This window comes from Camelina sativa, chromosome 20 (genome assembly GCF_030686135.1).
Source record: "Camelina sativa cultivar CO46 ecotype springtype chromosome 20, ASM3068613v1".
NCBI lineage: Eukaryota > Viridiplantae > Streptophyta > Magnoliopsida > Brassicales > Brassicaceae > Camelina > Camelina sativa.
Window position 1 is genome coordinate 11,355,717 of NC_141899.1, and position 14,078 is coordinate 11,369,794.

At 37.5% G+C, this 14,078-nt stretch overlaps 1 protein-coding gene, 1 long non-coding RNA gene and 1 pseudogene across 6 annotated transcripts; 1 reads left to right on the forward strand and 2 right to left on the reverse strand.

The window, feature by feature from the left end:
• Nucleotides 1–406: 406 nt before the first annotated feature.
• LOC104770564 (uncharacterized) lies at nt 407–2,978 on the reverse strand. Of its 5 annotated transcripts, none has more exons than XR_015592453.1 (4): nt 2,539–2,921; nt 2,383–2,436; nt 2,177–2,277; nt 407–810 (listed from the first exon to the last, which is right to left on the reverse strand). It is a non-coding gene; the product is annotated as an uncharacterized LOC104770564 (long non-coding RNA). The 5 variants fall into 5 exon arrangements; XR_015592451.1 differs by having other exon boundaries at nt 438–810; nt 2,177–2,223; nt 2,298–2,436; nt 2,539–2,978; XR_764581.3 differs by lacking the exon at nt 407–810 and adding an exon at nt 1,272–1,413 and having other exon boundaries at nt 2,539–2,898.
• A 3,062-nt stretch (nt 2,979–6,040) lies between these two features.
• Nucleotides 6,041–8,251, reverse strand: LOC104772442 (uncharacterized). The gene is made up of 5 exons (XM_087503666.1): nt 8,033–8,251; nt 7,624–7,911; nt 6,784–7,309; nt 6,488–6,693; nt 6,041–6,382 (listed from the first exon to the last, which is right to left on the reverse strand). Exons 1-5 carry the CDS (start codon nt 8,249–8,251, stop codon nt 6,041–6,043), a joined length of 1,581 nt encoding a protein of 526 aa, XP_087359792.1.
• A 4,350-nt stretch (nt 8,252–12,601) lies between these two features.
• On the forward strand, nt 12,602–13,294 carry LOC147918720 (uncharacterized; annotated as a pseudogene).
• The last annotated feature ends 784 nt before the right edge of the window (nt 13,295–14,078 follow it).

Sequence of the window (14,078 nt, forward strand, 5' to 3'; positions counted from 1 at the left end):
CAATGAAAATAAAAGTAAGTTAGTTTTTTATATGAATTATACTAATTGTTTACTTTTATAAACTTTAATTAATTGATTAAAAATATGTGCATATAATATGTTATCTAGAGCATCTCTCACTTTTGGTAAGTATAAAACATATTCATCATTTTTTTAAAAGTGTATACTGTATAAAGTTAATTTATAGAGTTATTAATTTACCGATTCTTAAGCATAACCATAAAAAAAAAATGGGACCAAGTAAATATATTAATTTATCAAAATTTAATTTTTATTAATTTATCACTAATTTTAACTATAATTTATATACATAGTTTAAAATATGGAGTAAATTCTTAGATCAAATATAAAACATTCATCCTTTTCATAAAATTGCTGGAAAAATTTGTCAATTGTTATCACACAATTTATTATAAATTACCAAATTATATATTACCAAATGAAGATTATAATGGAGAAACCAAATTGGTGGTTATTTAAAAAAGGAAAAATGACAATGCTTAGTATAAGACACCAAAAAAGTACATAAGATAAAGGTTATTTACCCAAAAAAAAACTAAAACCGACACATTATCTCTTCCTTTCTTCTTCTCTAATTCTTCTTAATCTCATCGATTCGATATGTCTCTTACTGATTCCTCTATCCCTTCGTCTTCTTCTTATCCTTATACGCCTGAGACCCGCGGGAAACCGGTGTTCACGCAGGCACTAAGGCAAGCAGTCTCATATGATTGAAAACGACCAAAAAACTTTTCTCAGGGCCATTATATAGAAAACCAAGATCTGCTCTATCACATATGGTCTCACTCCCTATTGGTCAGTTTGCGACCCATTAAAAACAAAAGACAGAGAAATAATGGTTAGATATTTGTGTTTCTATATTATTACTTGAGATTGAAAATGATATGATATGTAAACGCACACTGACCACCTAAATGAAACTTTCATTATGAAAGTTATGAAGACAATTACCCAGCATCTCTCTACTTTATGTATGAATCGTAAATTCATAGTATGAGCATTAGAAGTTAATGGCTTTGTTTAAGATCCTCAATCTCTCAAAATCAAATGGAAAGATGTCAATGCTAAAAGATGAATAAAACTTACCACATGAGCACCAATTAACAGGTTTCCAGATTTGATCTTAAACAAATTTACTAAAACATTTGTTTTATCTAATAACGTCAATTCCTCCAAACCAATTAACATAATTTTTGGTTTTATACCTAATCACATACTTGCCATGGCAATAGATGTGAGGCCTTGCTAACGATGCAACACACTGGCACATTTAATATATACTGATATTATTTTCTACAACAAACTAATATGAGAGGTCAAAAAGTAGAAGAAGAACTCAATGTTGCAAGTCGGCGTCTCTCATGTATATGCAATCCGGGATAAAAGAAGCTCCTGTTGCAAACCAAGGCAGCATATATAGAGGAAACCACAAATTTTTAGCAAATTACAGAGCAAATAGAGCTGGGCATTCGGGTTACCCGTTTGGGTTCGGGTATTACCCGTTCGGGTTCGGGTTAATGGGTAATAGAAAATAGAACCCATTCGGGTATTTTACTATGTTTGGGTTCGGTTCGGTTCGGGTAGTACCGGGTTCGGGTTGGTTTGGGTTACAATTTTCAGAACCCAATTAGTATCCGAACTACCGGGTACCCGAAAAAATATAATTAAAATTAATAAAATTTAAATAAATTTAGTTAAAGTTTGACTTATGTGACAATATATTTTAGATATTTTGATTATTTTTGATATTTAGGTATAAAACTAAATGAAATATTCAAAATTATAATCATAACTTTAGGGTAATTGCATTATATTAATGATAAATATTATAAATATATTTATATGTTCGGGTTTATTGGGTACCCAAACGGGTATCGGGTATTACCCGACCCTAACCCGAACCCACGGGTATTAGAAAATAGAACCCAATAGGGTTTTATAGGCAAACCCGAACCCAACCCGAACCCGGTTTTTCGGGTCGGGTTCCGGGTTGGGTATTCGGGTACGGTTTTTATGCCCAGGCCTAAGAGCAAATATGAAACGAAATTAACCAAAAGGGATTGATAGGCGGTTTGGATTGAGTATGAAACAAAACTAAATAATAACACGCCTACATCTAAAAATCGTAACGTTTCAGAACAAAACTTTAACTTACCAGGACAATGTCGTATGTCATCAATACACAGAGTCTGCTCCTGTCGCCTGTACCAAGAGCACTGGTAAACATAACGAAAGATAGCATCTCTACTTTCTATCCTAAAAAGAGCAACACATACCAACAACACCAAGCCAAAGACAATTGTTAGTTCCTTGCAAAACGTTGCAATGAACATGGAATAATGTTTGGAGACTATCACATACTTCGCAAGAGTCCCGGTTTTCTGCAGGAAGTTGATCAAATTATTCTCTTCTTGCCTAATTCATAGAGATGAAAAAAAAACAGTGACACCAATTAAACCCAAGACGTACATTGCAAAGTCACCTCAATTTAAATTCTACTAAGAAAAAGAGAGTTACCATCTTTATCTTGTTCATGGAACCATAAAAAATTGTTAAAATCATCACTCTTCTTCTTCCTCTTCTTATCTCTCTTTTTATTTTTCTCCTCGCCATACCTTGTCTCAGGAGCTGGTTGCTTCTTTCCAGCTTCGTTCATGTCTGAATCCCTAATTTACTCTTCTGATTCCAAATCTCAGATCTCGTCTTCCCCTTTCTCCCCCAATTCATTGGCTAAACCAATTCTCTATTTGAAGATATATCCAGTTATCTCTTTAATATTTTATCTAAATACCTTTGATGACCTTCTCCTATAATTATTTTTTGCAACAATGATACTCTCTCATGATGATGGAAGTAAATCTCGGAGAAAAGAAGCACAAAGAAGAAAATCTCTGCAAATGGTTTTAACAACGATGACCGCAAAAGAAGATAAAATTTTCATTAGGTTTACTGTTTACACGACCCGTAAAAGTTCCACCTGTTTTCTTTGACCCGATCCGACTTTTTTACCCCGTGGCAGTCTTGTTAATAAGTTGGAAGTCCAGGATTTATTCTATAAATGTTTCTGAAAATGTATATATAGATTACACATGCCTAACTTAAAATCTCTGATATCTCATTAATTGTGTGAAACGAATTAATTTGTAGAAAAATAAATGACATACATTATTAAATAGATTATTAGATTCCAAGTCGGGTTTAACCATTTTGCCATATAATCATGAAAAGTGGGATAAGATAGACCCATTCATGAATTGGTCGTTTATGGTACGTTGCAATTACTTCAATGGGTAAAGCACGCTCGGTAAAGATGTTATAACGATATGATATTATATTTTACCTTTACACTAACTAATATTCATGAGATTTGGTATATTCAAATTTATACAGAATAATGTTATGATAGTATCAACATCTAATCATAAAAAAATACATACAATTAGATCCACAATCGATCATCAAAACTTTAAAAAATGTTTTAATGAAATATGAATAAAAAATAAATTTTTTTAATGATAAAAGGTCTTGAAGTAGTGAAGTGACCTTAGTGCAGTGGCAGGAGGTAAATCAATTTGTAGATGGCACCATCACACCCGGAATCGAGTCTCTACTCCTACGAATGTAGGAATTTGGCTAATGGGCCGGCCAGTTGTGACCCAATAGTTGACAAAAAAAAGGTCTTGAAGTACTCATCAATGTTGTTTATTTTTCCAAATATTACCACTTGACATATATTTATAAAGATTTATCCTCAAAACTTTGAATGATTATATTCGAGCTCAAGAATTTATACTAATAGAAAAAGTTTTAAATTAAAATCTCGTGCTTGCGCGAATACAAATTCTAGTTTATATATAAAGTTAACTTTGCTCACTTCTCCTTCCTCCACGTCAGCATCTACCTAATCAACTTCTTTTTTGCATTAAAAAATACTATTTTTAATATTCATTCATTGCATATTTATTACTTATATTAATAATAATAAAAAATAAATAAAAATAAATTATTTAAAATTAATTAAATTTAAAAATAGTATTGTGACAACCCGTCCCGTTGACCCCACTAGCCCACTGCTAGCTTGCCCCCATAGGCCCCAAGCTGGCCCTGCAGGATATCGATCCTAACCCCTCACTGTGGATATCCATACTTGGTGACAGCTTATCCTGTGAGAAGGTTGTTAAAGGGTGGGGACCAGGGTTCGAGGAACGCCTGACGCACCAATAACCTACTGGTGGATTTGGATGTCCACAGTGAGAGGTTAGGATCGATGCCCTGCAGGGCCAGCTTGGAGCCTATGGGGGCAAGCTAGCGGAGGCTAGTGGGGTCCATGGGACAGGTTGTCACAAGTATAAACAATAATATTATTTTTTAGTAAATAATAAAATAATAACTATCTAAAAATGAATTAAGTAAAATAAATGAATTTGTTTTAGTAATAATGTTATTATTAAAAATATAACTAAAAATGATTATATTCTAAAATTTAGAATGGGTTAATGAGTTTTAGAATGTAAGTAAGATTTTAAAGTATGGTGGAGTAGAAAAAATAGTTATGTAATTGTATTTATAAAAATCTAAACATGAAAATAAAATTGAAGTGAAACATTAGTTTCTAAGAAACATATACCATAAAGATTTATTATTAAATTTCACTTATAAAAAAGAAAAGATTAATTACTTAACTTAACTTAAAAGTTTTGATCTAAAACAAAGACATTATAAGGGGCACACTTTTTTTTGGGAAAACTATGAAAAAGAATTTTGAAAAAATAATCTATCTAAAAAACAAAATAAATAGTCAGGAAATATAGAAAAAATGATATGTAAACCATTATAAAAAGTGGCATGTGATTTGTGTAGCATATCTCATAAGGTATATTATCAACTGGAGCTACAATTTTATAACATGATATATAACATATATAACAAATATAACATATATTATCAAATGCTTTTAACAACTGGAGCTATAATTTTAGGTCAACGATCGACATTGACGTTAGGACTTTTAAAATTATGTTTTCATGGGATATGAGTATGGAATGAACTCTTTTAAAGATAACAGGTCAAAAGATTGTCGACAATATTATTGTGACACTAGACAATATATGTTATATATAGATTAGTAAAATAAGTATGGTATTTATATAGATTTATCTTTTAATCTTCAAATTATATTTATATTCAATGATTCTTATTGATAAAATTTTTACATAAAATCGCAAATTGATATAACAAATAATTATTATCTTCAAAAATATATATATTGTATATCACTGAGTAAAGTAAGTTTAGTATTTATACAGATTTATAATCAAAATTTGGAATGATTATATTTGAACTCAACAATTTATATTGATAAGAAATATTTTAAAATTCCACGCATGTATAGGTACAAATTCTAGTATATATATATATGGGAAAGTTGGAATTAGTACGTTTTGAAATTTTAATATGAGATTTATTACATATACTATTTACAATTTGATAATTGGGTGGTGTGAGAGGGTGTGAGTGGATGTGAGTGCGTGGGTGAAATGTAAAGAGAGAGAAAGTGTTAGGTGGAAATTACAGTTAGGGGTTTTTATTAGTGAGATGTAGAGGGGGCAAGAGTCGATGACTCATAATTGTGAGGAAAGGATTTGGAAAGCTCTTGTGCCTTTAAAATATATGAAGGCCCAATTAATAAAAGGGATCTATGATGAAATAGGGTAAAGATGTTACATTGTTTGGTGATCGAGGTTGATTTGTAAAATGTAGTGCTATAGTGTAAGAATTAATGATGCAAAACTTTAGAGAGATGTATAAGGGAATAAAAAAAAAGCATAGGTTACAGTCGGAAAAGGTGTGAAATGAAAAGGAGATTAATCAAGATTAATAAAGAATGGAAGGTAAGTAAAATAGATTAATGATCTTATATATATATATTTTTTTTGTCAACCAAACATTAATTTAAAAATAACTTCAAGGTTGGTAGTACAAAACGGAAGAAAATAGTTTACAAAAGAAGTTGCTGAAATTAACGATCTCGAAGAGCGAGCAAGACAGTCAGCCCAAATATTATCCTCGAAAGCATGAAGGAAGGAAAGGAGGACCGAAGTAAACTGAACTCATCTAGCAGATTGGAGAAAACGGGCCAATTATCAGGGGATTGCACCATCGCTAGTAATTCACCACAATCCATCTCAAAAATCTGACAGTCAACGCCACATGCTAAAATGGAAGCCATCGCCCAAACCAATGCTTGAAGCTCCGAATGAAGAGGTGAAGGACCGCGACGCTGACTCCGTGCTCCCAATAACAACGTTACATCCTCGCTATTACAGAACCACCAACCTAATCCTTCCAAAGGATCTGATGCCTTCCAAGATCCATCGATCTAACACTGGGGAGCAGGGATCCGGACCTCCAAGGTTAAAAGATCAGAAAGGGTTGAAAAGGAGGATCTGGCTTCCTCCCATAATACCTTATCAATAGCAACCTGAATAAGAACATCATCCGGTTCTGTCTCAATACCCTGATATACTTTTTTATTCCTATCTTTCCAGATAGACCAAACAATCCATGGTAGGCGAGAACTAATATCCGAGACAGCCGACTGGGACGACGCCCGTAAAAGGAAATCAAGATTTGAATAAAGAGAACCAAAGGGGAATCCATCAATGCATAAATCTAACAGGGACAAATCCCAAATCCAACGCAATCGAGGACACTAAAAAAGAGCATGATTGATAGTTTCCACCTCCGAGCCACATCTTGTACATAGAGGATCACACCGGACACCCTGATGAGCCAAGCGTTCCAACACAGGGAGGGAGCCGGAAGCAATCTGCCAAAAAAACTGCTGGATCTTTGGGGGAGCCCTAAGAGGTGTGCACGTCGGCCCATATTCTACCTCTCTTATTAAATCACGAGCGAGCCGGTAACCAGATTTAACCGAATATTTCCCAGATTTAGTATAATGCCAGATCAGTTTATCCGGTTTAAAGGATTTACTAATCTCCATAGATAAAATGATTTGTATATCTGCCGGATCCAGAAACTCCTCTAGGATTGGCATATGCCACTCCTTCGTAGATGGATTAATCAAATGGTTGACCATTAGATTGGGATGTAATTGCCGACCTCGACCATTTGCTGGTCTCGGCTGAATATCCGGAATCCACGGATCTCGCCACACCGAGACGTTACATCCCGACCCAATCGCCCACCGAGATCCATGTTCCACCAAACTCTTAGTTGAGAAGATACTCCGCCAAGCAAACGAAGGGGAATAAGGCTTCTTAGCCTGTAGAGGATGTTTCTTTTGAAAATATCTACCTCGCAATACTCAAGCCATCAGAGACGATGGATTATGAATTAACCGCCAATACTGTTTGGCCAACATTGCATCATTGAATTGTTCCAGAGCACGAAAGCCCAAATTGCCTTCACAACCTATCCCAAGCGACTCAGTGCAAACCCGTGCCTTATCATTAGACTTCCACCAAAATTTTGAGATAGCATTCGTTAAGTGCGTTAACTCCATTGGCAACTTGTAACAAGACATAACATAGGTTGGGAGAGCCAGAGCTACCGATTTAATCATAACTTCCTTCCCACCCTTCGATAAAACTTTGTAGACCAACCATTCACACGATCATCCAAACGGTCATTAATGTATCTGAAAACCTTAGTTTTTGAACCCTGGAGATTCTTCGGAATACCCAAATACGAACCCATACCACCCTCGTTGGAGATACCCATTACAGCTTTTATCTGAGTCCTTACTTCAGGGGGTACTTTTTTGCCAAACATGATGGATAATTTCTCCAAATTTACCTCCTGCCACGACGCTTTCCCATAATCTCCGATAATATCCATAACCGTACTACATTCAGCAGTCTCTGCCTTACAGAAGAACAAGCTATCATCAGCAAAAAACAAATGTGAAATGGTGGGACAATCCCGAGCTATCTTGATACCCGATATCCTGTGCTCTCTTTCAGCCTTCTTAATTGGCAATTAAGACCTCCGTACACAATATAAACAGATAAGGAGATAAAGGATCCCCCTGACGTAGACCCCTCTGTGGTTTGATATAACCTCTAGGTTGGTCATTTAGAAGGACTTGATACCAGGCGGAAGAAACACACCACATAATCCAGGAAATCCATTTTCTATCAAAACCCATCTTAACCATTACCGCTTCCAAAAAATCCCACTCAACACGGTTGTATGCCTTGCTCATATCCGTCTTGAAAGCCAAAAACTACGATTTACATCGTGGATTGGTATTTAAGCCATGAAACATTTCCTGAGCCACCAGAATATTATATGTAATTAAACGTCCAGAAACGAAAGCCGATTGGGTTTCAGAAACAAGGGATGGGAGAAACCGCTTGAGTCTGAAACATAGTACTTTAGAAATAATCTTATAACACACATTACAACGGCTAATTGGCCTAAATTCTGTCATCCGTTGAGCCATTTCCTTCTTAGGAATGAGTCATATATTCTATTCGTTTAACCGAGGATCAAACCGGTCAGTGCGGAAAAATTCCTTCACCAAAGCTACCAAATCTCCTTTAATAGTGGACCAGAATCTCCGGAAAAACATTGCTGTCATCCCATCAGGACCTGGTGTCTTCTCGGGATGCATAGCAAACAAAGCCTTGCAAACCTCTGATTCCGTGATTTCCCTGGTTAGACTCCTATTCATATTGTCTGTGATCAAAGAAGGAACCTCCTGAAGCATCTGTGTGATACCCCGCACATCAGACCGTTTAAAGAGGTTCACAAAATAGTGCGATGCAATATCCTCCATACCCGAATCCGACTCGGTCCAGATGTCATCGGGTCCATATAAACCAGTAATCCTATTCCTTATCCTCCGATGTTTCGTGGAAGCATGAAAGTATTTAATATTTTTGTTGCCAACCCGTAACCATAACTTCCTATTTTTCTTCTGCCAATATACTTCCTCATCCCGATAAGCCTCCTTCAATTTTCGCTCTATGCTACAAATTTCCTCCTGATAAATCAAGTCATCTATCTTCGCCTTCTGCAAAGCCGCCTTGAAGGAGGAAATAACCGTAGGCCCTGTACAAACATTGTTTTTCCTCCACCATGAAATTGAATTTCGACAATTCTTTAATTTATCCACGAAAACCGGAATTTGAAAGTTCTTAGTGCGATTCCACCCAAACTCCACTGCTCCAGACAGACCGTCTCTCCGCAACCACCGCTTATCAAAACGAAACTGTCGTTGCCTCTGTAAGTTCGTTTTTAAACAAGTTGCCAGAATAGAACAATGATCAAAACCAATCATTTATAAATAGTCAACCTTTGAATGAGGAAAAAGACAATGTCAGTCTTCATTACCTAAGGCTTGATCTAAACGACATCAAACCACTTGGCGCAAAAGTAGAGGCTGACCGCATAACCCCTCCTGATTTCTCATGGTTCCCAACCAATTCATTAAAATCACCAATCATAAACCATGGATCAATTCTGTATGAACCAATATCAACTAACTTATCCCATACCTCCTGTCTATTTTGAGGAACGGGATCCCCATAAACAAAAGATAGATAAACCAATTGTTGTCCAAAATAGGCTTGCGCATCAATTAAACGATTACTATCAAAATAGAATAGAAAATTTTATTTCATTCATATAGAAAACAGCCAAACCACCACGGGAACCGCAAGGGTCAACCGTATACAAATTATCATAACCAAACTTAATTGAAACTTTTGTAAATAAGAATAACATTTTTTTTGTTTCTGATAAAAATAAAACATCAGGATGATGCGTCTTCCACAAGTCTCCCAAATACTCCTCTGTCAGGTCTGCCCCAATGCCCTGACAGTTCCAACTCATGATTTTCACGTTCGCGCCGGTGGTTTCGGGAGAGCCACCATCCCCTTCTTAATTGATCGACTGCCACCAGCTGGTTGACCATCCACTGTCTTGGACCCTTGTTTCCCCATCACCTTCTGTTTTTGACCATCACCTGCAGGTTTAGATAGAGCTTTAGCAAGCAAACATTTGCCAGGAGATGCTAAAGACAAAACAGGTTTTGTTAACTAATTTCCTAGACCGAGAGCGTCATCCATTTTGTGACCTAAAGTAACCTCTCTCATAGCAGAACTGACACCACTCACATCCAAAACAATCGGGAGAGAAGATGTAGAGATACCTTCCGGATTAGCCTCGTTTGAAACATTACAACCCGACCCCATACCCTCCTCCAACTCAGTATCCTGCTCTATCGCGACCTCACCCTCCTCATGAAGATTACCATCTGGAGCATCACCCTCCTCTAATAAATCATCATTTGCTTCATCAAAATCTGATCCTACCAAAGACTTATCATCCCTGTGTTGAGGAGAACCCTCCATCATTGTATCTCGTTGAGAACCAACACCAGAACCCTCTTGCATCCTCTTATCCTTCTGACCAGATTTAGCCTTATATAAAGGCTTAGGCCAACCTGATCCAGATCCCTTTCGATTCAGTGGAAAGGAAGGAACCTGCCCCATCTGATCCCCAGGAACAGTCTGAGCGCCGCATTTACCTCCCAACCCCATTGCAACCGCACCATACTATCTTCTCTGCTCCCAGGCTGAACCATGATATCTCTCCTGTTGGTGAGAACCGGAACCACCCTCCCCAGCAGAAGACCCATAAGCTTGAAAAACCAAGGCTCTCTTTACATATTTCCGAGGCTTCTCCCAACCACCATCATTGTGAAACACACCCTGTTTCCCCATGCCTTGATGACGCTGAACCCCTCTTTTATCTGCTTGAAACTCAACACCATGACTCCCATTATCCTTGTTGTGCTCTGGACATTCTCTCTCCTCATGAGTAAGCCGAAAGCAATTATCACAATAACCATTTAGTTTATCATACTCTAGAGTAACTACAACCTCATCACCTGATTCAAAAGGCACAACCATCTTGAAGAGAAGGGGGTTGAAAACGTTGACAATAACACACACACTACCTGTCTCCTCATCAATTTCTCGAATGACCTTATATCTTTTATTTCTTTTGTTTATGGGTTGTGTACTCACACGAGAAAGTGTGCTGTGATTGTAGTGGATGATACAGTTGTCGTTCAACCCGGAATGTGGATACTGGATAGCAAGTTGGGATGGGAATTCAAGATGGACACCAAACTACAAGGAAGGTGTGCTAGGTTGGCGTCTTTAAGATGTTTGAAGGATTAGTTGAAATAATTCGTCAGATGTACGGAGGTGTTAGCTCAATATGTCCTATATAGTTAAGCTATTTGTTTGAGGACAGACTAGCGCAGATGAATGGTATTGCTACTGCACCAAAAGTAATTAGAGACAAGAGAGAGTTCAGGTGTTTCAAATCGCTTACTCTGGAAGATAAAACCATTAATCTATTTGTTTGTTTCAGAAACATTGATGGGCAGATTTGTGGCTCGGTACATGACAGTGGTGTGGGGGTGAAGGTTTCAGGGCTACAACCACCTTCTAATTCAAGTGCAGCTGTTCGAACGGTGGTTGAACATGAGAAATCATCAAAAGGTGTAGTGGAAGTAGGGTTCTTTGCAGGGCTGATATCAGTTGTGAGTGAAAAAAATTGCAGAGTAGCAGGATAGGGTGTAAGAACTGATTTAAGAGTTTCAAGTGAGGACAGAGGGAATGTTTTAGGAGTAGGAGATCTGAGTAGAGACGTCCTACTTAGACATGATGTGGCAGATGAGAATGTTATTAGAGGATGTGATGAAGTTCGTTGTTCTCCATTGAGTGATGATGTGCTGCTGAAGTATGTGGAAGCAGTTGATGATAGCATGTTGATTGTGAAATCATATATGGGATTAGAAGATGAAAACAGGGAGAGTGGAGAGGATATTGGAAAAGTGACATAACCTGATTATAGTAGATATGGAGGGAGTGAACAAGAGGATGATGAAGCTGTGACAGACCCATGTAGATATGAGGATAATGAAGACAACGATGATGTTTTTGTTGACTAACCGCCATCAAGAAAGGCAAAAAGGCAGAGAAAATTCGTGATGAGAAGTGGAAGTGGAGAAAAAAAAGATGAGATGAGGGAGCTGAGGGAGAGTTTTGAGAAGAGGATAACCATGACAAATATTTATGGATATGAGGACCTTGATCCTATGTTCGGGGATGATGAGATGGACGCCAAGGCAGCACATGTCGACTTGAGTAAGGAGGACGACGGTATGTATGTCGGAGAGACTTGCCAGATTGTGTTTTGAATGAACACAACGTCCAAGTTACATACTGGAAGGCATGGAAAACGAAAGAATTGGCAGTTGTGACAACGGAAAGGACTAAGGAGAATAGTTATCTACTGTTGCCCGTGTATCTCCATGTGCTTCAGCTTGCCAATCCAGGGACACTGTATTGTTTGGAAACAGAGATAGATGAGGCCGGTGAAGACAGCTTCAAGTGGTGGTTAACGGGACACACCTGTTTGGAATGTATAGGGGTTGTCTGCTTACAGCAAGTTGTTAGGATGCAAATTTCCATATCTTCCCGTGGCTTTCGTTGTAGTGGATAGTGAGAACGATGATTCATGGACATAGTTTATGACACAACTAGCTGAAATAGTGAAGGATGGAGCTGATTTGTCATTTGTTTCTGATCAGAATCAGTCCATCTTGAAAGCTATCTTGGATGTGTTCTTAGAGGCACATCACGGGGCCTGTCTAGTACACATCAGAAGAGATGTGAAAGCAAAGTATTTGAAAAAAGTAGATTACTTTCACTGGTATGGAGAGCATGCAACATGTTCAGAGTGAAGGATTTCGAGACTGAGTATGAAAGGATAGAACGAAGGAACCGATCGTGCTGGAATTTGTTGGAAGAGATAGGGGTTGAGAACTGGAGCAGGGCGCATTTTAAAGGAGAGAGGTTTAGTTTGATGTCATCAAATACTGCATAATCCTGGAACAACGCCTTGATTCCTGCTTGGGGGAGCCCAGTGGTTGCTTTGCTAGAGTTTATAAGGAAAATGCTAGCAAGGCGGTTTGAGGCGAGGAAGAAAAAAATTGCAAGAGCGGTGATATTCTAGTAGTAGTTGAAAGGGAGTTATTAAGCGTTTCAAGGGAGGATTATGTATGACTGTTTTGGCTGTTGGAATGTGGGTTTTCGAGGTTATTACAAAGGAAAGGGTGCAGTATCTTGTATCATTGGAAGATAAAATATGCACCTGCTTGGAGTTTCAGAAAATAAAACTCCCCTGCACTCACGCAATGGCTGCAGCTCATGATAGGGGTTAGGAGTATAGGACTCTTGAAACGACTCGACCAATTTTTTTTTAATAATATAAATAATATAATTAAATACCCTATAATATTTAATTACAACCAAACCAGTAAACCAATAACATGCACAGCGGAATACATATAACAATAATCAACAATATATCATCAATACAATAACATTCCTAACCATTCTATCCAACAACCTAGCATAACTCTATCCAAGGTTCTATCATCACTAACATAACCATAACACAATAACCGAGACCCTAGATCATCCTCCTCCTCATCGCCATGATTCCACATAACATACCTTCACAACGCAAACAGCAATTGAGATGCGTAAGTATTATCACAAGTACTTAGCGAGGCAATCCTCCCATCCACTAGGCTATACACATAAGCAACTGAGATTCCAATGTTAAGCAACACAAACAACATAACAAACCAGGAAAAAACAAGCGTCAGACAAGTTGGTGTCGATCGACACTGACCCCTACTTGGTGTCGACCGACACTGACCCCTACTTGGTGTTGACTGACACCCACCTGGTGTCGATCGACAACGACTCCGTAGACCGTTCTACTTAAAGCTGATCATCGAATTTACAATTCTAACCACCTCCAATCCGTTCCAAAACTCGCCCAAAGGGCACATGAAACTAAAGGAACCCTATAGCATCCAACACAAACAAGAAAAACACCACAACAACACAAAACAATCAAAAGAAAAGAGATCTCTGGCTTAGATCAGCCATGGTCATGCACTCACCTCTTTTGCAGTAAGATCTGGCTCAAAAACG